Source organism: Thermobia domestica, chromosome 3 (assembly GCF_964235325.1).
Source record: "Thermobia domestica chromosome 3, izTheDome1.hap1.1, whole genome shotgun sequence".
NCBI classification, from domain to species: domain Eukaryota; kingdom Metazoa; phylum Arthropoda; class Insecta; order Zygentoma; family Lepismatidae; genus Thermobia; species Thermobia domestica.
In genome coordinates, this window is record NC_137456.1 from 158,291,760 (window position 1) to 158,319,603 (window position 27,844).

Sequence of the window (27,844 nt, forward strand, 5' to 3'; positions counted from 1 at the left end):
GTCATGCTATTTCTAACAAAATATTGAAGATCAACAATTGTTTGCTTCATACGATGCTGCAAAAAAACTAGGAATTTCTTTCACAGCACAAATCACTAAAATTGTTGATGCCAATGAAATGATCAGAGATATGATTTTCATCTTTTCGCGTTGAACCAATCTCGCATTTCACTGAGAATAACTGCAATCATGATTCTTTGATGAAACCTTTATATATATTCTTTATAGGGTGGTTCTTTATAGGGTTTACAACTTCAATCAGTTAGAATTATTTATTGGTTTATATGTCATTATACTGCAAAACACTTCAAGTTTGACTCACGTAGTGAGTAGCTGAGGAGTTGATCACTCGCGGCGCTACCGGTCAGTCGTTGAAAATGGAGACTTTCACTGGTGCGGAAAAAGCTACGTACGTGTTTTGGTTTGAAGAAACGAAGTCAGCAACGAGTGTACAGCGTAAGTTTCGCACACAATACGGCAAGGAACCACCCAGCAGACCAACAGTGTACAAATGGCACCAGATGTTTGTTGAAACAGGTTGTTCTGTGCACCACACAAAGGCTCCAGGGCGCTCACCTGTGACTGACGATGTGGTGGAAGCAATTAGGGAAAATTTTGTCCGAAGTCCTCGAAAATCTACATGACGTGCATCACAAGAAACTGGTATCCCTCAGACCTCTGTTTGGCGTGTATTGCGTAGACGTTTGTCCATGAAGCTATAGACTGTCATTGGTTCAAGTACTGAATGAAGCGGATAAACATACCCGACATGAATTCTGTGTTACCATTTTGGATCGCATTAGTGGTGATGAGTCATTCTTGAACAATGTGGTATTCAGTGACGAATCAACTTTTCACCTTTCCGGCCGAGTCAACATAAAATTGTCGTACTTGGGGCACATGCACACGTGGAGTTGGTTCGTAACAGCCCCAAAGTGAACGTGTTTTGCGCTTTTCCAGAGCAAAGGTGTACGGACCATTTATCTTTGCTGAGAGCACCATCACCGGCGTCGCCTATCTTGATATGCTCCAGAACTTCCTTGCTCTACAGTTAGATGAAGATTACCACGATCGTCGCTTATGACGGCAATAAGACGGCGCCCCACCGCACTTGATATACGTAAGGGAATTTCTTGAACAGCATTTCCCAGATGAGTGGATAGGTAGTGGTGGACCAATTGTCTGGTCGCTACAGTCTCCAGATTACACGCCACTTGACTTCTTTCTGTGGGGGGTTTGTGAAAGATAAGATGTACACCCCTCCCCTACCTGATAATGTTAATGAACTGAAATATCGCAATACCACAGCCATCGTGGACGTTACCTCTGTAATACTGGCTACTGTTTGGTAGGAAATCGACTTTCGTTGGGACATGTCCAGGATGACCGCAGATGCACACATTGAACCATAATGGATATATCACAAAGAGCCATAATAGATTTGTTTTGCAGTATAATGACATATAAACCAAGTCTGTATGTGGTTCCAATAAAGAATTATAACTGGTTGAAGTTGTAAACTCTATAAACAATCATCCTATATATATATATATATATATATATATATACATACAGGGTGTTTCAGATAAAACGTCCAGTGCTTATAAATCCGAAACGGCTGAGAATAAAAAGATGAAACAAAAACTGAGATAGAAAATGTCATAGGCCGCATCACATGGTGTTGTTGTGGTGACCCCCAGGGCCCTCCTTCAAGGGGGCCCAGGGTCCAACTTCAAATTTTCAAATAGGAACATGTATCGAATCATATTTCATTCAATAGTACTTGAAAAACGAAACAACTTTTGTAGGAAACAATTTTCGATCTGGGCCACCGTTTTCAAAATGGCCGCAAAAAGTGTCCTGTATCAGATAAAACGTCCAGTGCTTATAGGTCTAAATCAGAAACGGCTGAGAGTAGAGAGATGAAACAAAAACTGAGATAGAAACGATGATAAAGCATATCAAGTGGTGTTGTTGTGGTGACCCTCAGGAAACTCCGTGAAGGGGGCCCAGGTGTCAACTTCAAACTGATACAGGACTTTTTGCGGTCATTTTAAAAACGGTGCCCCAAATCGAAAATTGTTTCCTACAAAAGTTGTTTCGTATTTCAAGGACTATTGAATGAGGTATGATTCAATACATGTTCCCATTTGAAAATTTGAAGTTGGACCCTGGGCCCCCTTGAAGGAGAGCCCTGTAGGTCACCACAACAACACCATGTGATGCGCCCTATGACATTTTCCTATCTCAGTTTTTGTTTCATCTTTTTATTCTCAGCCATTTCGGATTTATAAGCACTGGACGTTTTATCTGATATAGGACCCACTTTTTGCGACCATTTAAAAACGGTGGCCCAAATCGAAAATTATTTCCTACAAAAGTTGTTTCGTTTTTCAAGTACTATTGAATGAGGTATGATTCAATACATGTTCCTATTTGAAAATTTGAAGTTGGACCCTGGGCCCCCTTGAAGGAGGGCCCTGGGGGTCACCACAACAACACCATGTGATGCGGCCTATGACATTTTCCTATCTCAGTTTTTGTTTCATCTTATTATTCTCAGCCGTTTCGGATTTATAAGCACTGGACGTTTTATCTGAAACACCCTGTATATATAAACAAATACTTTAAACCTATGCAAATAAATAAATGGTGTGCTGAGTCTTCTTTTTTTAAAAAACAAAACAAACAAGCAAAACTGTCAATAAGGTACTCAGCAGAAATAGAATGAAGAGGCAAATTAATTTTCACACGTATTGAAGTCCTTCACGTTAAACCTCGAAGTGCTTATTCCGAGACACAGCACACTCCTACAATACGGCCATGCCCTACTTCGGCCTATTTAGTAATCCGGCATTTTGTGCTGGACTCGTTGCAAGCATGGTGGAGGGGGGAACATGATGTCACTAGATGAGTGGATACATGACGGATTAGTAAAAGTGAACAATCTTCCTGTAATCCAATGATTTCGGTAATCCAGCAAAACCTGGTCTGATATATGCCGGATTAGTGACAGCATATCGTAATGAAATCACGAATTATGAATGAAAAAATCACCATTAATTTTATTTATGAAAATCATAATGTTAATTCTATAGGTGAAACTGAACGAAAATTTTTGTAATGTCTTAAATTTCGTATACGTGCATAACGCTATTTTTAAAATCACGAGAGACAGGATTTGTAATCTCTCTCAAATCGTTGGAAGCAGAAGCAAGGTATTTGAAAATAGTCAAAAAAAAACCTGAGGTAATATAACAGTATTTATCAGTAGATAAAAGTAATTAACATTTTGGATAAAATCATGAAAAATTGAAAGCAAACCCTGAAGTAAATTAAACTTCAAAATACTTCCTATTTTTCTATCATCAGATAATAACAATATTTTGTGATTAGGACTTCCATAAGATTTTCTCAACTTGAAAATACAATATAATGGACTTTTAGCAAATTACAAAGGAAAAATAGAACACAACTATTGCTCTTACATTACATTCTGATCAATGAAACACTAAAGACTACAACATAACCCTCCCGAAAGCGATTCAGTTTTCAGCTAGCGAGAAAATACAAAATGGTAGTATCATCTATACGTTTCTTGGAAATCATCTACGTGATTCCAAGTGATATTTATCTAGTGCCCCCCCTCCCCCCACACATACACCAAAAAAAAAAAAAAAAAAAACCTTTCGAAAAGAGTTAAATTATCAATCCTCTATAACTGTATTCCTACTAGCTAGAAATACATCGTATAATGGTCATAGTATTTGACACTAAGGTATTTCCGATGTGCATTGACACATTCGTCTCATTTGCAGTACTATTGTTCTAGAGGCCTTCAAAATTTAGATGTTTACGTATGTTTGTGATACTGTAGCGTTCTCAGTTTGTAATACTGATACATTAGTGTGGTATTCTAAGCTTCTGTTTAACATGTAGATTTGAAATATGTAATAATTTGACGTAGTGCCATTTAAAAAGCATCACTTTGTGTTGGTTGAGTTGAGTTGATTTTAGTTTAGCGTCCCTTTCAGCAGCGAGGCTATATGAGACGTGGACCTACTGATTAACGTGGAATCCGAACCACATGAGCTCCCACCGCACTTTGTGTTGGGTTGCCAACATTGTTGATTGGGTGGTATTGTGGAGAATGACAAGTCCCCCTACAGATATTTGCATGTACAGAATTTCATTGATTTTTAGCAATTAGTTTAAAAGTTACAATGGCATTTCAAGATAATAAGTCGACCCTGAGTATAGGTGACTCCCTTAAAATGGGAATTCTCAGAAAGCTGGGAAAGGAGTATGCTTATTTTTAATGAGGAGTTTACATACCAAGTTTCATTTTCCTAACTTGACAGGATCGTGAGATACTCAAATTTCGCGTAAATTTTGACCTCCGCTCTCCCTTCGGATAGTCCGGACACAATCGGCTAAATTTTGATTGGTGACATGTTGGTCTCACGTGGCCAGTAAACCTATTCCGTAGACCAGTCAGTCCACATGGGGCCGCATGAAACTACTGTATCAACTCAAAAAAGTAATACCGATACTACAGAATTACCTAAAATGACTAAATTGCTACTTAGAAGGACACACAGAAACCAGAAATGAGGAAAATACGGTTTGGTCATAAGGGATATTTTTGTTTCGATATAGGTGGCACTGAACTTTTAAATCAAAGCAACATGACAAAATTCGTTGGGTGATGGTCCAGTCATGTACCAAAAATAATCAAAATCAGTCATGTAGCAGTCAAGGAGGAGTAAGCTGCCAAACAATGTTACTTATATTTTTATTGATATAAATGAAAAATATCGAAAAATATGGAAACGCCATAGTATTGAAAAATATTGAAATACCATAATATCGAAAAATATTGAAATATCCATTAGTAAAATTTTTCTATATCGATATTTTCGTATTTGAAAAATATCGATCAATCAATAGATCGAAATATCGCCCAACTCTAATTAGAAGGATACGAAGATTAGCAAGTACGATTTTTATTAACTTAAATAGCACGGTTGAAACATAAGATTTTAACTTCAATTATAGAGTTATTAATTGCCAGAGAAGTAAATTCACATTCTGGCATTTCTATTAAGCAAAGTGTAAAGTTATGCACATACTTGGAATGTGTTAATTCTCGTTAACTAATTTAAAAAGAAGGATAGATAGAAGTAAAGTATGAATATCTGTACAATTATGAAGAATAGACAGAAAAGCTACGATGATTTACTACGTTTTGTTTTTTGATTATGAATGTTAGATACTCCTGTTCGATTTACATAATAACTTACCAATTGTACAAAACAGCATTCCGCCATACGGTCGTGGAAAACAAGATTCAAAGCAGGTATTATATCCACAACTTACACCTACTTCTTCTTGTCTCTCTTTTGCAATTTTATGCGCCATCGATATAGTTGATATACGTTTAGTTTGTGCTATCACTACATTACAGTAAGCTCCTTTTCCAGATGCTATATAATCGTCAAGTATATACTGACAAACCTGCAAAGAAGTTTCTATACATGTACGAAACAGCCTATATGTACCATAAACAATTTCAAAATTATTTTAACAGTCAAATAGATGTCATGTCTTCAATTAATATTTATTTTAATTTGTTTCACTTCCTTACACATTGTCTATGTCTAGACACATTTATTCAATATATTCACCTGGTATATGGTTCACTCAATCTTCGCGTCCTTTTAACTACGGCAATGCGCACACTTAGCGTCTGCCCTATTCACAAATATATATTTCTAATTACATGTTGGACATAGAAACCTTATGGGAAACTCTCTTAACGTTATTAACCTTGGACATATGATTTCACATATTTTAAAACTTACAAATTACCTCTCGATTGACCGTTGCCGTAAGAAGTAATTTATAATCCTTGAAATGAAGCGCATGTAAATGTAAGCTCTAGACCATCTTATAATATATACACATACACATGATCATCTATTACCATTGGCTATTCCGATGCTATAGAACAGAAGCGGGCACTCCGAAGTACATCATGTGTCACATTTTATGTTCGGTCTTAAATGTGCCACTAAACAAGTTCTGAATTTCAGTTTCTTTTAATTTATCCACTCCCACCTCACTTCCAAACAGAAAGGGAAGGTTATTTGAGGGAAAAATGTGTATTTAAACGAAAAAAAAAAAAAAAGATTTTATTTTGCAACTTCCATTTGCGATGTCACTTGGGAAGTGACATATATATGTGTGCTTCAGATTGACCAATTTTTACCTGGAACAAGGTAACCGTGAAACTAGACAGCTTTTTATTTTTCAATGTTCATTAATAAGCTTATAATGAGCATTCACCTCAATTTCGCATATAAAAGCTAATTTATTCATTCCATCATTGTTCTGAGTCTACCGGTAATAAGTGAATAATTACGAAATAATTTAAGTGCACTTGATACTACAGCGTCCTCAACTGAAATAACCACCATTATTGGAGTGCTTCTATAAATCACCTGTAGATGGGTGTTTAGTATCGATTTGAAGAATGAAGCGGAGAAAAATAAATCCAACTTCAAGCAAACTGGAGACCAGAGTTCCGGATTCGATACTGGATTTTACTGTACTTTATGCTGGGTTCATAAATATACAACTGAATATTTTGGTAAGTTTCATAGCTTGAAAGGTTTTTTTTTTTCCAAGTTTTTTCAAGCTTTTCGATCAATAAAATAAGGATTACTTTCATTAACAAACTTAATTTGAATTCATACATATTTATTCCATCAATATTTTCAAAGAGTAGCTGGCTCTTTATGCGATGAAACAATCGAACTAAGTGTGAATTACAAGCATGCCTGACAGATGAAGTTGGAGCAGTAAAGAGATCTCGGATTCTTCAGCTCAAAGTACTTGGTAGTGTGAAGAGAGATAAATCACGCAGATCAGGTACTTTGAGCTGAAGAAAGAATTTTCCACTGATCCACATTCATCTTTCATCTATCAGACATGCTCATGATCCACATGCAGTTTGATTGCTTAAATACTTAAGAAGAATCATTTACCTCTTACATCCTCCATATCATCCTCTTTCGATCTATATCATTACCTAGATTATATCTGGGAGTACTAAACAGAATATCAGATTTAGTGATTGGTATTGTCTTAATGAAAATTATTGTATTGTGGGCTATATTAAAGTGAACCACTTCTCATATACAAACAAAAAGTATGAAATGTGTTTGCCATATGTTATTTATCTGCAACATTTTAAAATACGTATTAATATCAATAAATAAGTACACACTAATTTATTTTAGTCGTGCATACTTATTTACTGACACACCGTATGCGTGGGTTTTCTCGGGGTTCTCCCGTTTCCTCCCACTTTCTTCATTCCACCATTTCATTCATTACTCATCATCGCCGTCTCCTTTAGCCTAACCGGCATAAGCGTGGGACGTAAAACTCAAAGATTTCATTTCATTTTTTTATTTATTGACATTACTATATTAGGGTCGAATTCTGGAAATAGTTGCATCGCAATCATTTTTACCAGTCAGCTTTAATAACCATTTAAGACCTTCTTTTGGAGTTTAAAGTCTATCTCTTGTACCAAGGCTATGAAACGTAAATCTACACCGTAAGTGAGACTGAAACCACATGTACCACAAGGGCGAATCCGGTACTTTAGGAAAAAAGGTAAGAACGTTAACGGAATCTGAAGAAAGAGTTAATCTTTTCTGGTGACATGATTCAAATGAATTTTCTCGGACTATCAGCCAGGTGAAAATTATACGCAGCATACTTGCCAGACATGGTATAAAAGAGTTATTAACAAACCTCCAGTCAATATCAGATCATTACTCAAATAAGTCAAATACGTTCTGTACCAGCACTCTTGGAGTGTATCGTATCCCTTGTGAATGTGGCAGACATAGGGCAAACCGGACGCACCATAGAACACGATACAAAGAACACAACAGCTACCTCAGACTTCAACAACCCGAAAAGTCAAAACTAGCAGAGCATAGCTTGAACTGGCACACAGGGCGAATTTCCAAATACTACCATAGTTGTCCAATGCAGCAATTTCTGGAAAATAATAAAGGAAATCATAGCTATCTCACGTAAAAGTAACGATCTCAAGTTAAAACGTCAGAAGTCAATATTTTTACCTAGATGCTATCTGGAAAAAACTTACTTCAGAACGTTATTATTTAGCCACGAAGGAATTTAAATTTTCATTAGTGCTTGAGTAGTAAATTTATACAGGATATTTTAAAAGGAAGGAGAAATACTTTAGGTAGGTAGAGCCTGTCTATCTCATCTATGCCCTCGGAAAGTATGCGAACTATACTTCGGCCCCATCCCCGCCACCCTCTGAAGGAGGAAATTCTCCCTTTTCTTACGGAAAAGAAGTGAATGACCTCAGCTGTGTTGCCAATTTATCATTCAATCGTTTGGTCTTGATAAGTGAAGATCGTAGGCTACTTAGAATGGTTAACAAGGTAGAGGATATCGAAGTCCGTGAAATAATTCATTTTGACAACGCTTCCGCATTTAACAATTGAAAGATCTTGGCCGCAACAACTTCTCCATCCTCTTTTGAGGGAGCTACTGGAAAGCACATCGACTGCAGCGACAGAAGGCGCACAGATCAAATAGAAAGGCTCTAGTACATTGGATAATATGAAATAAGAAAATCTATATGAACATTTACTCGATTTCAATTATTTGGATGGTAAATAAAATTTTAAACAATCCCATTAATTAAGAAAACTTTATCTCATGGTTATGTTTAATGGTCAATTCGCTTATGTAAGATTTGAATATGTCTTGTTAATCTTTGCATAGCAATCATTTGGGCACATCTGTGTACATAGTGTTTGATATTTTGAAACATGTATCTGTTAGCGCTTTGAAAATACATAATACACAAGGAATGTATTACGCAACTCTTCAATTTTCTACCTACCTAGGTCTCCGATCCCATTCAGGACTTACACAGTATTTTAATTTGAATTATACACGGTAACTAGCAGAATACCCGTTCTTCGCACGGGGAGAATACGTTTCATTTTACTCATAACGTACTAATGGGGGGCTGAATTTGGATTTAAGCGGCATCAGTGTGTCACTGTTCGTCTCAGCGACCCCGGAAACTATGAATTTGACACTAATATCGGTCATTTTCGGACATTTTTTTAAATATCTCCCCCCTTCTCTCGTAAGTTGCACTGTCAAAGTGAAATGATGAAAACCCAGGCCCGAACCTCATATTAATGACTAAAGAAATTAATTCATATTCCTGCCTTTCTGTTTTATTTTTGGCAATGGCTTAAGGGGAAGGGAAGACAGTGAAGACGAAAGAAGACTTGTTTGTCACATTTTACCTACTGCTCACATCAGAAAATGTGAAAATCTTATGCAGCTACTTGACAAATGATGGTTTGTTCAAACAGAATATTTTATTCAGTAAACTATCCTCTCCCTAAATATCATTCCTTTCTCTAGAAAACAGCTGATGCAGTATTATTTATATAAATACATTTTAAAAAATCAATCATTTTAAATTATTGGTTTTCATGTCTGATTAATTATCTAATATTTCAAATATAATTATACTTATTTTCCCCATCATTTTACTACTCACGAGAAAATAAAAGTTTGACTGAAGATCAAATCAGACAAATCACGCTGAAAACAGTAATATTATTCCTATTCCTTCTGTTTTTCAAGGTTGAACACAGAAAGAGATATTCAACCATGATTCGAATTGCAGAGACTTATGATACTCCAAGGCAATATTCACTGAACCACATAATAATTTTACACGAGGCACACTATACGAAAACTGATTGTTATACTTGTATTCTAATAAACTATTTGTATGAAGACTTGATTCTCCTGAGGTGGTCAAATATAACACATGTATCTGTTCGCGACAATTCCCTCCTTAACCGGTGGTTACGCTCGATGTGACGCCAAAAAAACATTGATTACTCTCCGCAACGTAATTTCCACTATAGCAGTGCGCGACGAAGATGAAGGAATGAAATTGCACACCACACTGTTTGACAGGTTTTTTATAGGTCCGTCAAGTGTTGCATAACGTTATACGTTGTCATGCGAGTTCTGATTCAGCAATCCAAAGAGAGAAAAGTAAATTGGGAACTTAACAACGATGGATGACAGACACACTAGTCTCATACTTCATTCGTCGACAGAACGCCACTGAAATCTGAGCTGTGTGAATGGATGCTTTGTCCATGTGGATTCACACCTTTTGGATGTCACTGCCATACAATTACCTGATGTAAGTAGTGTATAAGGTGCTATGGCTACCACCTGAAAGTAGGCTATATTTACTTCGGCCTTGGAATTAACACAATATATTTCAAACTGCCCACGAGCACAGAAACCTTTCACCATCATGAAACTCTTTGAAATATTTTCTCAACATTTCCAGATGGATTCGGAGCGGCCCTTCGCATCAGCTGGGACGTAAAAATGTCCCTGGTTTCATTAGTGCCGTTGAAATAGACCCTAGCTTCATCACGAATGATAAATCATTACCATTTACCACCTCATACGTGTTAATACGACTAACTGTGCTCACTGCATGTTGTTACAAGGTTTCCTTGCTGACAGCTGTCTGGATGTTGCGTACAACATATGGTTTTTTTGGCTGAACATGCCCGTTGTCATGTACATTTCACGCCTTCGTCTTGATATCTTAGGCAGGTGCGATTACAGCGACGAATGACCCTTACCAGTAAACATCTGCTGATATTGCCATCCCTTACTCCATATTTGACAATCAGAGTCGCATTGTACTTTGCATCGTAAAGTGTACATAAGTACCCTTCCCAAAACGGGGTTGCCTTAACTTATATCGGGTGTTGCAAAATAAGTGTTACAACTCTTGGGAGGTGAATCCTGCCACTGAGACAAGAGAAAAAGTTCTCTTGAACTTTCGGCTATCGGACATAGTTTCGGATCTACAAGGTGCCGAAAGCATGGGAAAATGACTTTCGAACGCTAATAGTTCGGAAACTATCCAACGTAAAGAGGGCGGGTAAAAAGTTCACTGAAGAAGTCATACCTGCTGTATTGAATTTTGCATGTTTCACAATCCTATCATGCACGCACAAGGGATTCCCCAAAGGAACGTAGGAAGTCCCGGATAATCTGCCAAATGAAAATTGGTTTAAATGGATATGCATTGATAGCGTTTCTACCAGGTAACAATAATTCGTTAGTATTAAGTCGATATTTGGAACAAATACAAAATGGCGGACACCTTCATGCCCATTGTGTGTGGTTGTATAATCGCCAGGTACGGATGCTGGCTAACAGTGACGTTCTGAGTAGTAAATGTAGCGAATTTGTACTGAAATGCTCTAGAAAGACATCTGGAGTGTCGGTAGAGAACAGCAGATGAAGCAGGGTGTTTCACATGTGTGGAAACACGTAACGAAAAAAAATGCCCAGAAATGCAATCATGCTCAGTAAACATGAGTTCAAAGCGTCGGAAATGTAAGGATTATCGTCAAGAACATGAAAGCCTTTGCCAATCCACCAATAATATTCCCTCAAACCGATACAATATAATGTGCACGGTTGCATACCAATAAGCATGCAACAACTGAGGTCAAGTTGAAATTGTGCAAGGGGACTCACTAAGAGACTGGGTAAACTAAAGGAATGTCACTAGTGGGATCGCATGATCGATATTGAAATGTGGCCAATGTGGGTGTTGATATCGACATGTAGCTAATGGACAAATGTCAACATGTCCCACTACTGCTGCAACACCGTCCCACGTGCGAAAAATAGGAAAATAACTACTCGGGTCTTGAATCTGAGGCCTTGGGCTCCCAGTAGGATTGGAAACTGCGACCACGCGAGCTAAAGCGAGTGCTCTAGCCCTGAGGCTTTGAGGGAGCCTCACTTTATCTGTATTCATTTCTTTGAAGAGTATCCACTTTGTTTGGCAAGCGTCCTTGTACAGCCTTTCGACATGCTTGTGTGTTTCATTTTGTTACTCCTACAGCACAGCTGTAAACAATCAGAGCTTTAAGACGTTTCTTCTTATCTCTCTTATCTTTTATTTTCCATATGTATGGTGTTCCAGCAGTAGTTACATGTGCAAAATTGGTTCATTTTCGTCTTCGTCTTGGCATGTGCACTGTGTGTAAGATACGAATTTCTGGATATATTTTCCTATATTTCAAGTACGTCATATGTCCCAGAAGACGTGGAACATGATACAAGTTTGTTATTTTCGCTCTCTATCAGGATTTGAACCACAGATAAGGAGGTTTCTTTTCATATGTGTCGACTCTGGGACAATTTCCCAAACAAAGAGGGGCATTGATACAATCATGTTCTAATTACGTTCTAGCAAAAAGTGCACCAGATGTAATATCAGAATGTACAATGTTATTTTCATAGTTTTCGTACGTGGGACGGTGTTCCAGCAGTAGTGGGACATGTTGACATTTGTCCATTAGCTACATATTGATATCAATACACACATTGGCCATATTTCAATATCGATCATGCGATCCCACTAGTGACATTCCTTTAGTTTACCCAGTTTCTTTGTGAGTCCTAGAGATGCAAAAAAGCCGGCTTTTTTGAATCGATGGTTTTTTCACACAAAAAACCGGCTTTTTTGGGGGGGAAAAAACGAGAATTTTGGCTTTTTTCATTTTCATGATTTTTCTATCTAAATAGCTTTCTTATAGTATATTCTATAGTTAGATAAGAATTCCATGACCTAAATGCCATATTTCGCTCTAAAATTCACCATCAAGATGGATGGAGCACATGTTTTACGAATTAAAGCTAACATGAAGAATGTAGTATTTGAGGGCAATTTTAGAGGCTATTTAACTTTATTTTAACTTTTGAGTTATCAACATTTTTTTCTTCTCGGGATCATTTCAGTTCGTCATCTGTGTTTCATTTCTAAAAGCTTAGTATTCTAGCTTCTAGCGCAAAAGTTAAACTTACGTTTTTCTATATATCCGTCACAGCGTACGTTTTTCAATATATCCGTCTAACCGTACTTCCAAATTTCTGTTACACTGTAGCTGTGCAACGATTTAGCAATAATTTTCCGGATACAACCTTGAATACTAATTTATACAAATAATCAGTAGCGGATTTAGAAACGAACTTTGGGACGGGTTTCTCTGATTGTTTCGTTTTCTAAAATGTCCTAATTTTATTTGGGAGGAGCTTGAAGTTTATGAGTACAGGCATAACTAATACTGTATTTCCGGATATAACCTTGATGATCATTTTATACTGAAAATCAGTGGCGGATTTAGAAAAGTATTTTGGGAGGGTTTTTTCTTACTACCGTTTAGTTTTTCTAAACATTCGTAACTTTTATTTGACGGGAGCTTAAAGTTTATGAGTAAAGACATAACTAATAGATATTTCGTTTGTTTTAGACATTCCGTAATTTTGGGGAACAGGCTTCAGTCCGAAAGACCGTCCCCCTAACCTTCGCAAAACCGTCACTGCTGGTAATTAGTAATAATAACGATTTAAAAACAATAAGAAATGAAGTCGGCCAACCCACAGTACACGCACTATTACTACTTCATAGACGGAATGAAGAAAAGTTTTGTCAGAATGGTCGAATGCTGAGTTGAATCCTCGACTTCCCGATAGAAGCGCAAAAGCTCCACTCAGTCATGTTTGTTGTGCAGTTGTATTTATCTTAACTTAAATATATTCCGTAGGCTTTTTTTTTTTTTTTTTTTTTTTTTTTTTTGGTGGTGGTGGTGGTGGTGGGATGGGGAGAGTTCCATAATGATATGAAGGGTGTGAGCCAAGAACATGGTAACTAACAAATTTTCAATTGCTGAGTTATGCAGCACCAGATAGACAGCAACGCATACCGCTTCGTTTAATCCTTCATGTATAGTTTTATGTGAAAAATCAGCTTTCCGACTTTTAAAATGAATTGTGCAGCAGAAAATTTCTAATTTCTTAAAATAGTAAAATTGTGGGTTACCATGTTCTTACCTCACACCCTTCATATGTTGAATCCCTCTTGTTAAAAATACAGAAAACTTGAGCACAGAGTAGATCGTGATGGTGTTTATATAAAACTGTAGAATTTCAAGAATATACAAAACCAAAAGCTCTAGATATGCAGCCTTTAAGTATATCATATAAATCTAAATATTTTTCTTATGTTTTATTTTAATTTTATTTTGTTCCAAAAAGAGGGTATGGAATATTTTGAAGTAAAAATACTACATAGAATTTTGCTACTTATTTGAGTATTTTTTTAAAAGAAGTATTTACTTTTAGGGTTGGCTGGTTTACACCAGCTTTTTTTTTCTTTTTTAAATAAACAACTGGTTTAAACCCCAAAAAAATAAAAAGAACGAAAAATGCGAATCGTGTGAACTTCATGGTGACGTTTCCACCATCAAACCATCTGCATCAGTTTTATTTCCTTTTCACCTTTTAATCAAGGTGTCCCATGTTCAATTCTCGGTCAAACCGCAACCCTTCTTTCATGCGTAAACAGAGTAGCGGTTCGGATGTAACTTTAAGCGAAAGTCTCCTCCTTGATAATCTCGGTATTACGTAAGGATGTTAAGCCTGAACATACGAAACGAAACTAAATTGTATATTTCTGCATGCCTGAATGCGTGTTGTTTTATAAAGAAGCCAAGGTTGCTTATATAGGCAAAATTTATCGATTGCCTACGTAGCTTCCAACATTAGCTTGGATTGTACTTTCAATGATATGTACGTACTAAATTTGTAATTTAATACCTCAGTTTTAGCGTACTGATTATGATACGTTGACCTTTAAATTTTACATGCAAAGCAATAACAGGATTTTTTCGTTATTGTTTTACACTTAGAGTAATGACGGGATTTTCCCTAAGGCTAGGGCGGGAGTTTCTCAATTTAAGAAATTTACTGACCGGACTTCTTTTAGCTTATGTGACCTCTTCCAGCATAACCCCGTTGTTGCATAATAACACCAAGGCGAAACAAGCTTATTTCTGTCAATATGTAATATAAATACATAAAGCAAAATATCTAAACCCAAAAAAACCTGGTTTAAACAAAAAAAAAAAAAAAGTTTAAACTCCCCCCCAAAAAAAAACGGGTTTTGGCATTTTCAAAAACAACCATGGTTCTTGCCAACCCTGCTTACTTTTGTATGTAGGAGGTTAAAAAAATCTTATTATATACATTGGTTAATCCTTTGGAATTCATAATGTAAATATGTTGAGAAGTAAAACTGTTTGAAATATCTTTTCGAAATTCATGGTTTATTTTCGAGGTTTTATATTATTATCGGCATCAACCACTAATTAAATGACTTTTTTGTGTTATAGAGAAGCGAAACAAAATCTGGTTTATCAATTTAAAGCAGAATTTTCAAAAAAGCCCAAAATTTCCCAAGCAAAAAAGCGAAGCAGAAAAAACCGAGTTTTTTTTCCAAAAAAGCCGGTTTTTTCCGAGCCCTTGCATCTCTAATGAGTCCCCTTGCACAATTTCAACTTGACCTCAGTTGTTGCATCCTTATTGGTATGCAACCATGCACATTATATTGCATCGGATTGATGGAATTTTATTGGTGAATTGGCTATGGCTTTCATGTTCTTGATGCTATTCCTTACATTTCCGACACTTCGAACTCACGTTTACTTAGTATGAGTGCATTTCTGGGCATTTTTCGTTACGTGTTTCCACACATGTGAATCACCCTGCTTCATCTGCTGTTCTCTACCGACACTCCAGATGTCTTTCTAGAGCATTTCAGTTCAAATTCGCTACATTTACTACTCAGAACGTCACGATTATACAACCACACACAACGGGCATGAAGGCGTCCGCCATTTTGTATTTGTTCCAAATATCGACTTAATACTAACGAATTATTGTTACCTGGTAGAAACGCTATCAATGCATATCCATTTAAACCAATTTTCATTTGGCAGATTATCCGGGACTCCCTACGTTCCTTTGGGGAATCCCTTGCGCGTGCATGATAGGATTGTGAAACATGCAAAATTCAATACAGTAGGTATGACTTCTTCAATGAATTTTTTACCCGCCCTCTTTACGTTGGATAATTTCCGAACTATTAGCGTCCGAAAGTCATTTTCCCACGCTTTCGGCACCTTGTAGATCCGAAACTATGTCCGATAGCCGAAAGTTTAAGAGAACTTTTTTTCTTCTCTCAGTGGCAGCATTCACCTCCCAAGAGTTGTAACACTTATTTTGCAAAACCCGATATAAATCTGCAGCTTACATCAACCAATTTTCAACAGCACCGCACTTGCCTCACTCAACAGCAACAGAAACACGTCATTTTTTCACAGAATCGTGAATCACTAATAAATTTTGGCCACCTAAGGTGAATCAACCCTTCGTATTCTTGTATGCTGTTGTAGCTATCCTTGTTTTATTTCTACAATATCATGTATGAACTACAATAGTAAAAATAGTGTAATTATCATCTTTATCTGATATCACAATCTGAAAAGTTCTTTTAGTTTTAAGTAAAATACAAAGGTTGAAAGTAGTAATCACCAATTTCATTGTCATACGAAGGACTAAAGATGGAAAAATGAAATCTTTATTACGTTTACTTTCGATATAAAAAATGAAATCTTTATTTAGCCTCCAACGGTTATGCTGTACAGACTAAAGAAGATGATGATTAATGCAAGTGAATTATAATAAAAGAACTGATGAAATGAAGAAAAGCCAGGAAACATTCTCAGACACAATATTGTCCAGCTCAAAACCACAAGCTTATGGTCGCAGGGATCTTCAGGACCAGAGCTAAGTTCTCCACAATATAGCCATCGTGCTCTTTTATACACGGTGGCATACACAAAATAGTCCGACGAGGTATTACCGGACACCAGCCAGAATAGAAAAATATAAGCACTGACTTACTTGCATGTTACAAAAGACGCTGAAAGTGCCTCCGTTAACGTCGAGACACTTCTGCGCATGTCGCAGCATATTGTCTGACATTGCCTGTAACTCTTCACGGCTATTGCTCCGGATGATGTGGGTAATGTTTTGCACCAGTTTAGCCAGGCTATGGGAGTTATTTGCATACTTTGGCTTTGGGCATCCCAGAGTTAAAAATCGCAGAAGTACAAATTCGAGTAACGACAGAGGAACAACCTCTTGCTTAATGTGCGTTCTTCTCTAAACAATGCAAGCACCAACACCAGAGATTAATTCGAAGTGTGGCACATGGCTTCATCTTTTTGGCAGTAGGAGTATAGTTTTCCTTATGCTGTCAGTTCGTCGTAAAACTGTTGCAAGAACCACAACAAACTACAGCCTTCACTGATGATTCAAAAAACACTGGACCCACTACATGCGTCCCTGAGACTGTGCATCGAACATTAATTTTTTGCTTATAGAAGAATTTCGTACAGAATATATGAATTCTCACTACTAGTGTCTCGTTTTATGCGCATTCACTTAAGCTGATAAACGAAACCACGCTTCATCAAAATAAAAAGTACACGAGATGGTCCAAACGTCCATCCGCAATCATTATCAATAATCAATTACAGTACGTAACCCGTTTACATGTTTCCGCCTCCTGAGCGCATATTGCTAAGTCTTGTTTCAATTTCAGTAACTTCAGTACATGCTAACTCATTGTTCGTGACATACTTACCTCCTGCGATAGCTTCCGGGTAGACTTTTGTCGGCTTCGTGTTATCTCGTGTTATCCATACCTGAATATCCCAGACGATCTCCAGTTTGAACATTTGGGTTCCGTCTACTCACATTCGCCACAAACCCGGTTTGACATCATTTTTGTATCAGGTTCTGAACACAGCGTTTCGCAGGTGGTTTTGTTCCTGGACACCTGGCAGTAAAGGCCTCCTCTTCTGTTTTCTTTATTGACCCCATCCGCACACATTTTTCCAGTATCACAATTCACTGCTGCACAGAAAACACCATCTTCTCGACACGACTTGTTAACTAAACAGGCAGATAATTCCACTTAAACAACTACATATAAGGCGGCAAGCCGGTGCCATATCGTGCAGCCACATAGAAACATACTTCACAAGTTGTTAAACAACTGCCAGAATTACTCAAGAGAATTCCACACAATTATTTGCTCATCTTTGGTATTACCCTGCCGTGCTACTTTTATGTAGGTCACCCTGATCATTATATCATCGAATGATTGTTCAACAATTATAATATAGTTATAATGTAGTTTAAAACTTACTTGTAGAGTTTTCCCTGATCCTGGTCTGCCTCGAATTAAAACAACGGAATTATTTCTTATGGATGTTACAATTTTCTCTTTTATCTCTGCAACCGAATATTTTGCTACTTCCTTCGCTGTTGTTTGGTCCAATATCGGTTTCTTTTCCAATTTGTAATTTTTTAACAAATCGTCGTTTATATGTTCAAGTGTTATCTAAAATATAAAACAGAAGAAATAATTGTTTTTGTTAAATTAACATTTTCCTTTGTTTATTTAATATTATCAGTAACAAGATGTTAAAAATTAGGCAGCAGAAAGTTTTACATTCCTCAATAATGCTATGTACATTAATGAAGATTGAACTCTCAACGAATATTGTATATACACACGTAACTTAATTAATGATTATTTATATTCGATTTAGATGCATAGCGTGAATTCTCAACATCAAGGCAACAACAAGGCAGCTAATCAACATCAAGGCCACATCAATGGGAAGATTATCTAAACAAGATGACAACTATTCAGGATAATAAACAACGGAATCCATATTTAGCTAGATTAGCAAACAAACAGCACTAATTAAATTTAACGTATGGAACACAGACACGTTTATTGTGGAACAGATTTTATTCATAGCTGTATATTTAATAGCAATTTAGTTTGTAAGATTTGATTTGTTGCCACATTTCTAAATAAAGATTATCGGAATTGCTGATGTTTCGGGAAAACCGAAGAGCTGTGAATTATTGATTCACTGCATAGATTGATTCTATATAGCTTTTTATACAACGAACTATAATAATTTTTCCTTAAATCGTAGTTCGGTGTGATTTATTTCTCTAGTTGAGAGGAGTATCAATTATTCCTGCAGTGAAATATACAATTTATTCTTGAAGCAAAAATATTATTTATTTTACTTTCTATTTCCATTACGGCTTCCCTTAGGACGTCTTCTTCAGAGGCTCGACCTATAGTCCAGTAGCCTTTTCCCTATAACAGTATTATGGTAGATTTGTGAATGATTTATCTAAGTTTTCGATTTATAATTGTACACTGAAAACGCTGGTAAATATCACTGTTAACACTCCCCCCCCCCCCCTATATATATATAAAATTAAATAGTGTCCAAATGGTATATTGTCTAAATTTCTGTAATTGTTGGAGATAAAAGTGAATGAGACCGTTTTTTTTTTTTTTTTTAGGTGGTTTGTTGTGCAATTATATTGATTGAATACATACGCTCCTTTGATTTTTTTTTAAAGATTTATGTTGTTGTCTTGAATAAATCGTAATACGAATTTAATTATTTCCCAGTTTTTCGCAACCAAAATCATGTTGATTGTAAGAGGTAAAATATGAAAAAAAAAAAATAACAATTTATTGATTAGAATATTTCTTTTATCTTTAAATAAATCACTTAATTGAAAAGTGAAGTAACTGATTGTTCCACCTTCCTGACCACACCAGCAGATGTTAGTTTCTCTTTTTCGTATAATGGATAGCTTCTGTGGAGTTAATGAGGTATTGAAAATTAAACGGTAATAGAGAATTGTCTGTCTTGACCAAGTTTTTGTTAAATCCCATGTAATTCTTTCCCTTAAATCTGTAAGATTCCAAATCTGTAAGATTCGTTAGTTGCATGATGATATATCTAAAATTGTAGAAGGAAGTTGAATATTTGTGGATTTTCCCATGTGTACTGCATTTTTACATAAATTTATCAGCAACTTCGTTCCATTTTATCTGGACATGAGGCTCCGTATATAATAATTTTGTTTCTATATTGTTGTTAAGTAGTGTATAATATAGTTTTTTAATTAACATTAAGTTTTTATCGACCAGTTTGTACGATTTAAAGCTTGAATAACACTTAATGCATCCGTACAAATACAGGCGCGCTTGATGTTATAATTTTTGATTGATAAGAAGGCTTGCCGTATAGCAAAAGCTTCAGCTTCAAAAATTGATGTAGCATTAGGTAATTTAAATTGTTGTTCAATATTTCATTTAGGAATTATGAAAGCTGCTCCCACTGGATTATCCTTTTCTTTAGAGGTGATTGTGAAGATTAGAATAAAAGCTTGAGGTAAGGAATCTACGTGAAATTTCCAAATATTTTTTTTTTAGTGATTTGGCAAATTTTCATGTCTATTATATTGTATGTAATTTGAAATTATAGCTAGAATTGTAAGTAACTTCATATTGAAAAAGAAAAGCAGGTATCGAAGTTGCTTTAGCAATTTTTGGCCGTAATTCCTTAATTGTCGTAAACATTATAAATCCAAGGTAAATATTTTTGATAAGGGACTTTCTTATTTTTATTTAAAATTTCTAAAGCCACTAGATTGTGAAAATGATGGAAGACGTCTTTGCCATTCTGCATAGTAACAAATTAGCTGTATGCTAATAGTTATTTCTAATAGAATATTATTAGTAGCTTCCAATACGGCGATTTTCGGACAGAAAGTGGGCTGTGATAAGAAAGTTTTTGGCTGCGTTGTATTGGATTAATTGTAGTTTATTATAAAAAGAAGAATAAATATAAGGAAGAATAATTCTAATATGTTCGCCATTAACGTTTGTTGATAAATTTGATTTAGAACATATGGGTTTGGACTTCCCATTTTTTTTGCACAAAGATTTTTTAGAATATCGTTATGTTTAGTAGCTTCGTTAATGAGAAATTGTAGATGTGGTTTCCATGTTAGCTTAGAATCTAAGATTAGTACTAAATATTTGATTTGTGAGGAATTTTTTAATTGGTATCCATTTAAAGTTATTTGAGGTATTTGATTTATTTGCTTTTTTGTGAAAATTGTGTATGAAGACTTTTGCCAGTTGATGTCCAGGCCATTGTTAAAACTCCATTGATGAATAACATTTTTTTTTTTTTTTTCATTTTTATTATTGACTCCTGTTTGCAGGTTATCAGCTATTTCATAATTTAAGAGATCATCTGTATAAATATATAAATGAGTTTTCCCATTCAGTAACTTCGCTAAGTCGGACAAAAATAAATAAGTTAAAAAGGACAGGACTTAATTTGCTGCCTTGCAGAAGACCAAGAAATCTTCGTCTTGGAATTGAGTAAGAATTATTAATTTTTATATGAACTAATCTGTCCAATAATAAGTAGATAATAAGGATATATTGCGGAGAAACATTTAATTTTTGTATAATTTATTGATTAAGGCATCGAGGTTGATGGAGTCATAGGCTTTCTGGAAATCTATACTAACAAGAATTAAGTATTTCCGTTGTTGAAAGGCTTGCCAAACATCCGTTATTAATGGACCAAATGCGTCATATGTAGAACTGTTTTTTCCTGAAACCAGTTAGATTATTCGGTAGCATCTTATTGTGTTTAATATACCATTGTAGTAGGTTTAACATCATTTGTTCGAAAATTTTTAGGCCACAAGAAAGTAATGCTATGGGTATATAATTATTTGCGTCATTATAAGATTTATTTGGTTTCAAAATTGGTGCAATAAGTGATTTTACTTTCAAGTTCAAAGAACTATGCATTACTTTTATTTCTTAACAATGTGTTGTAAAATCGTTTGTCTTCCTTTCTTAAGCATGTACATTATAATTAAAGACTTTAGTGCCAGTATCACATAAATTACTTCAACGTACAAATTTATTCACATAAATTACTTCAATGTACGAGAGATTACGCCAGCATCTCAGAAATGTTAAATAATCAATATAAAGGTAAGCCAGACATTCTCTGAACATAATTAACAACTTGTAAACGTTATATTTTTAGAAAACAAATAGACAACAAATATTTAAATAACTTGAAATAAATAGAACATAAAATTAACTGTAAAGCTCCACAAGGCGGAGCGTTACAAAGGCATCAACTGCTTCTACTATTTCCGACCAATTCGTGATGCAAGTTTTACGAGAATCATTATATATTACAATTTAGAGGAAATGCTCAGTTTCTGATGTTTTCTTATTATCGAAATCAGAGAGAATTCTAGATCTTTATTTTACTATATTTAGAGCAAATGAACAGCTATTTTGTTGATGCATTTTCAAAGGATAGATGACCTCCACAAAGCAGCATAGTTAATACAACTTTATTTCTGCTACTACCTTTTTCAAAAGATCATTAAAAATTACTAAAATTAATTGAATATAAATTATGTCGCCATAAAATATTCAGCAAAATATATTAATACCAAATCGAAGATTGAAGCAAAATACTTACATTTTTGTAGGGTCCTTCATTGATTTTAGAGTCTGTCCATGCATTCCAATTCTGTTGTGGAGGACACCACTGAATCGCTTTTATTTGTTCAGTTTCAAGTACGTCAACCACCTGTTTAACCTTCGGTATTAGTGACACGGGACTGTGGCGAACTTTTGGCTGAAAATAATTTACATACATTAAAATGTTGTGTACTGAGCTTTATATTGACATATTTGAATAACAGACATAATGAAATACGTATGTACAATAATTGCCTCGAAGTAGTCGAGCATTTCTATGATGAATTATACAGGATTTCGGAATCGATTCTCGTGGAAGAACGTTGAAACATTTGAACACATTACGGTGGTTGAGATTCCACTTTAAAATACAGGCCCACGTCTTATATAGTTTCGGTGTTGAATAGGATCCAACGATAAAGGAATGGACCTCTCTTTATAAGATGGGGCGCGGTGGCTCAGTGGTAGAGCGTTCACCTTCGGTGCTTGGGGTCCCTGATTCGATCCCAGCTCGCGCCGTGTAGACTTCGTGGTGGACAAACACCGTGCTCGTGGGTTTTCTCGGGGTTCTCCCGTTTCCTCCCACTCTCTTCATTCCACCATTTCATTCATTTTTCATAATCACCGTGTCCTTTAGCCTAACCAGCATAACCGTGGGACGTAAAACTCAAAGATTTCATTTCATTTATTTTCTCTTTATAAGACATTTGATTTAAACATTAAAAATTCAGTAGACACGCACACGTAGTTTTAGAGTACAGCAAATACAGTCATATTACGAAGACTTGCTGTTGGTGTCCACAATGGTGAAAAGTTTAACCAGTTCTGATTGACTGTAATGTTTACTCTATAGAAAGTAAAATGACATTGTAGAATTGCTCGTAGTTCCCACCGAAGAAAGAAATTATTTGCGTCGCAGAAATAAAGTATAAATCGAAGAATAATACTGTCTTTACGAAATATACAGAGCGTCCACAAAAATTATTTCTATAGCCGGGTGACGGTTATAAAAGCACTGATGAGAATGATATCAAAAGCTGAAGAATGAATAAGAAATCTGGATACAAGCACCCAAAGTAGACAATATCTGTGGCCCATTCAGCTGACATATTCTGCAAGGAATGGCGAAAAAGTATCTCAGTCTTTAGTTAATGCTGGAAGTTAATCCCACATAGTGATTACTAAGGCTCGCATTTCTATAACATGTCTAATATAAACACATAAAACATAACCTTTATTCTTTTTACATGTCTAATATAAACACATGTGTGACTCTTCTGAATATGACAATACTACTTTATTGGTCATATAAATGCATACTTGAACCATACGTCATATCTGAGCCCGAAGTAACATAAAGGTATATTTGTGGATATATTTTACGCGAGTGCCACTTATTGCTCAAATATAAATAACAGATAACGAGGTTATTTGGAACTTCCTTTCTTAGTAATATTTAGTATTGTGTAACAGTATTCGAAGGAATATTGTGCAGTGTGACGGGTAGCGGATCTTGATATGACGTAGCATCAATCACTTCATAAAAATAAATCGTCACCTCAACTTCTGTCTCTTTTTCTCTGTCTCCTCTCCTGCAAAGTCAAATTTCTTTGTAGCAAATTGGTGGAATTTTTTTTCATTTACATCCGGTGGAGAGTTTCAATGAAAGAGGGAAGGAAAGCAATACTGTGAAAATACTGGTAATGAGTGCACTGTGAGTCTGATCACATACAAGCCTTGCAAAATTTTCCTTTTAGTGGCATCCCTAAAATAAATAATTGATAAGATAGTTTTTCTTTTCACTAAGGTTATGGGTACTTTTTCGAGTATGGGGGACATCTGACACTCGTTGGATATTTTTTCTGTCAGAGAACCAACCATCACTTTGTATACAGTTCCAAGATGTCTCAAGTTAAGGCCGTGTCTAACGTTTTCAGCTGAGATCTTCAATTCCTATATAATAACATGGCGAACTTCTTTCCAAAGTATTATGAAAACTATTTGTCTTATGTAGTTCAAACTTTCTCCAGATGTTAACCTACCCCAAAACTACATGTTAACTTTTTTATTTTTAATAGTTAAAAATAGTTCATTTAAAAATAGCTCTTATAGTTCATTAATATTACTTTTTTTTTTTTTTTTTTTTTTTTTTTTTTTTTTTTTTTTTTTTTAAACAAGGAAATATGACAGCGCTGAAAAGCACATAAGCAGGGTTTCTTCTTCTGCTCGTGGACGTGTAGATACCTGATCCACTCAAACCATTGTTCCTCACTGATCTTCAAACAGTTGGTAGGGGAGGGAAACAAGTTACGAAATGAGAAAACATTGTTCATCTAAAAATGCAGAGAATGCATTTCTTCGAAGTTACGTTAGTTGACAACCTGATCATATAGTTCGGAAGGAGAAAGGGTTGCAGGAGGCAAGACTGGCTGCTGTCAGAAATGAAACAACCTTATCTACCTACACATCTTTTTACATGTATTTTATAACAAGCCTTGTGAGGGTGCATTTTCCCTATTTTCCTATTTCAACCATTTTTGATCCTAAATCTTGATTCTTGCGCGGTGGAAAAAGGAGCCACGTCAGAGGAAACGCAAAACTAAAAGCATTATCATCAATATTTTGCTTTGCAAAATAAGGAATGTAACTTTAAAAAATAAAACTTTAAAAGAAATATCTGGGAAGATGAAAGAACAAATCATGGCATTTCATACATGTGCGTAACAATAATAGGTCTGTACAAAATAAATAAATAAATAAATATTACAATATTTCTGAGGGTCTGGAACATTTGGACCCGATATTGGTACTGATATACAAGTGAAATATTTTTCACTTTATTTCGACTGAAAACCTGATTTACAGAATTATATATATTCGATTCTCAGCTCACTTGGTACGATCTGGGATCGAACCAGGAACCACACACACCAGAGGTGAGCACTCTACCACTAAGCCACCACCGTCCTTGTTATTCTTTAAGGCATAGTAACTCATGTAAAAGAAACATTGAAATTCTCATATTCTTAATCTGCACGAAAATAGATTTGATGAATACTGTTTCTTCTACCTGGGTTTATTAAACTTCCACATTATTCTATGCATAAGTATCCGAAGTTTAATAAAACAGCTATGTCCGTCTGTCTGTTAACAGGTATCACACCAAAAGCGGCAACAGATATCGAGAAGGGATTTCCGGAATCGATTTAGCGTCTTAAGACTAGGTTTCATCTTCTCCATTAATCTTCTATATAAATCGGAAGTGATAGAGATCGACCACTTATGGGCCATAAATCAAAAACTATAATAGCTAGCGACAAGCGGTTTTAGGGAATTGATTCAACGTCTCTAGAAAATATGATATATCCATTCCTATCTCTATTGAAAACCGGAACTGGTAGAAATTATACTACTATTTCTGGTTCAATATCAGGGTCGGACTGGCCAAGTTGAGAACCCTTGATGAAGGTCCTTAAAAGCCCCCTCATTATATATATATAATTAACACGTCAGTTGCAAAACATAAGTGACGAAATCATATTTTCTGTATTGAATAAATATGTAGTACAAAATAGACCGCAGAAAAGTTACAATAATACTGAGGCAATCAAACGTGATCGTGAAGTTACTTCAGTTATAATTTGACAGTTTTGTTGAGGCAATGAACTCAATTACTTTTCCTTTGTCTACATTCTGGATTTTTTTTTAACATAAAAAGTAAAGGGGACAAATGTTTTTGACTTATCGTAGATTTTAGTCTAGTTTTTAACAATTTTCAATTTAGAAAATGCCCTCTTAGATGTGACTTGAGTACATGGGAGGGTAAGAACAAATTTGAAAGCAGTATACAAATTACTAAACAAATCACTTTGTTGCGCATGAGAATAACTGCAAGGGGCCGTTATGGATTAGAGAGGCGGCTTTGTCAAGTATGAAATTTTACTGGCTCACGGGACCGTACTGATGTGAGCAAGGGGCCCGAGATTTCTTTCGGAAATACGAACTTAGGTTTCCGCAACCTTTTTGGTAGCATGATTCAAGAAAGCATGTGCGATCGCGAAAATTCGACCAAGGGCTACAGGTTCCGTGCCTCGTAATCCCTGCGGGGTCTCTCGGGCCCTTGGCGATTGCCAAGTAGCCAACGTGGCCAGTCCGGCACTGTTCAATATTGATTTTTATAGCACAAACAAAACGATATTTCGAAAAGCAGTTCTCGGTCGTTTTCTTCTTACACATATATTAACTATTTTTGCAGTTCGCTATACATCACAACAGTGTAAATCCTCCTTGATCTCTATATAAACGTTTATCTGTTGATGCGACAAATGAGCGAGTTTACTCTACACTATATAGTTTGAAACTATTTTTATAAGATGAACACTTCCCTCACTTGAAAGCAACATAGATTTTCTAAACGTTCATACGTCGTTAGCTCCAATATACCTCTACAGGTATCTATTTGCGAAGATGTTTACGTAGAATCAATAAAATCTTTAAGATCTATGAAGAGAGAGAAAACGGACTTTGCTCTTATCTGCTGTCAATCTGCATTCCATCGGTTTCTTTTATCTTCGGGGACAATCCAAAGTTCGCGCACGTGATCCAGCAGGGAGCAGAGAATGAAAGAAACCTACCTGGTTAGCCTCCTATCAGCTGTTCTGCGTTGTTGCAAAATGTGGGGCCATATATCAAACAACTTTTAAATGGAAGAAAATTAATTTTTAATTAGCACCCTCAAATATTACCCTAGCAAGAAAAAGTAAAACTGAACATGCAATATTAATACTAACAAACATTTGGATTAATTTTGAAATGTATAAAATAAATAGTTTTCATAATATTTTGGAAATAAATATACCATGTTATTATATAGGGAAATCCCAACGCATTTCGAGTGTTGGACATAGCCTTAAGGGTTCTAATAATGTGAAGCTGTAAGTTTTAGATCATATTTTACCATTTTTTAGGGCATAAATTCATGCACATTTTCAAAGTTATTAGATCATATAAATCCGAGCGCTTCTGATTACCATAATTGTATAAGGTCAGTCTGTAAAGTATGCGTACTGATACCACAGAGGCCTTCCAAGGATGTCAGAAGATACCCAATTACTTTCTAATAAAGGAAATGCGTAATTATATACAAGCTATATGAGATTACATTCTACCGCAAGTAATGAGTATGTACCAGCTATTAACTTCAGAGTAACGTAAACTGTAAGAGATAGTTTTCATTTACCTCCGATAATATGCTACCTCAGTCTGCTCTTTAATTTTTCTTTCCTTTCGAGCTTCTTCGATGATACGATTAGAGAAAATACTTTTTTTTAAATTGAAGTTAACATCCCACGTTTATGCTTGAAGACTAAGGGAGAC

At 35.7% G+C, this 27,844-nt stretch overlaps 1 protein-coding gene across 1 annotated transcript in view; it reads right to left on the reverse strand.

Moving 5' to 3' along the window:
• The window catches only part of LOC145680834 (ATP-dependent RNA helicase A-like), a gene marked incomplete in the record, with an annotated part of 135,593 nt that overhangs the window by 83,862 nt on the left and 23,887 nt on the right, over positions 1 to 27,844 (reverse strand). Inside the window, 3 exon segments of the mRNA XM_081751935.1 lie at positions 5,304 to 5,517; positions 18,260 to 18,454; positions 22,467 to 22,625. Coding sequence (XP_081608061.1) covers positions 5,304 to 5,517; positions 18,260 to 18,454; positions 22,467 to 22,625 — 568 coding nt within the window.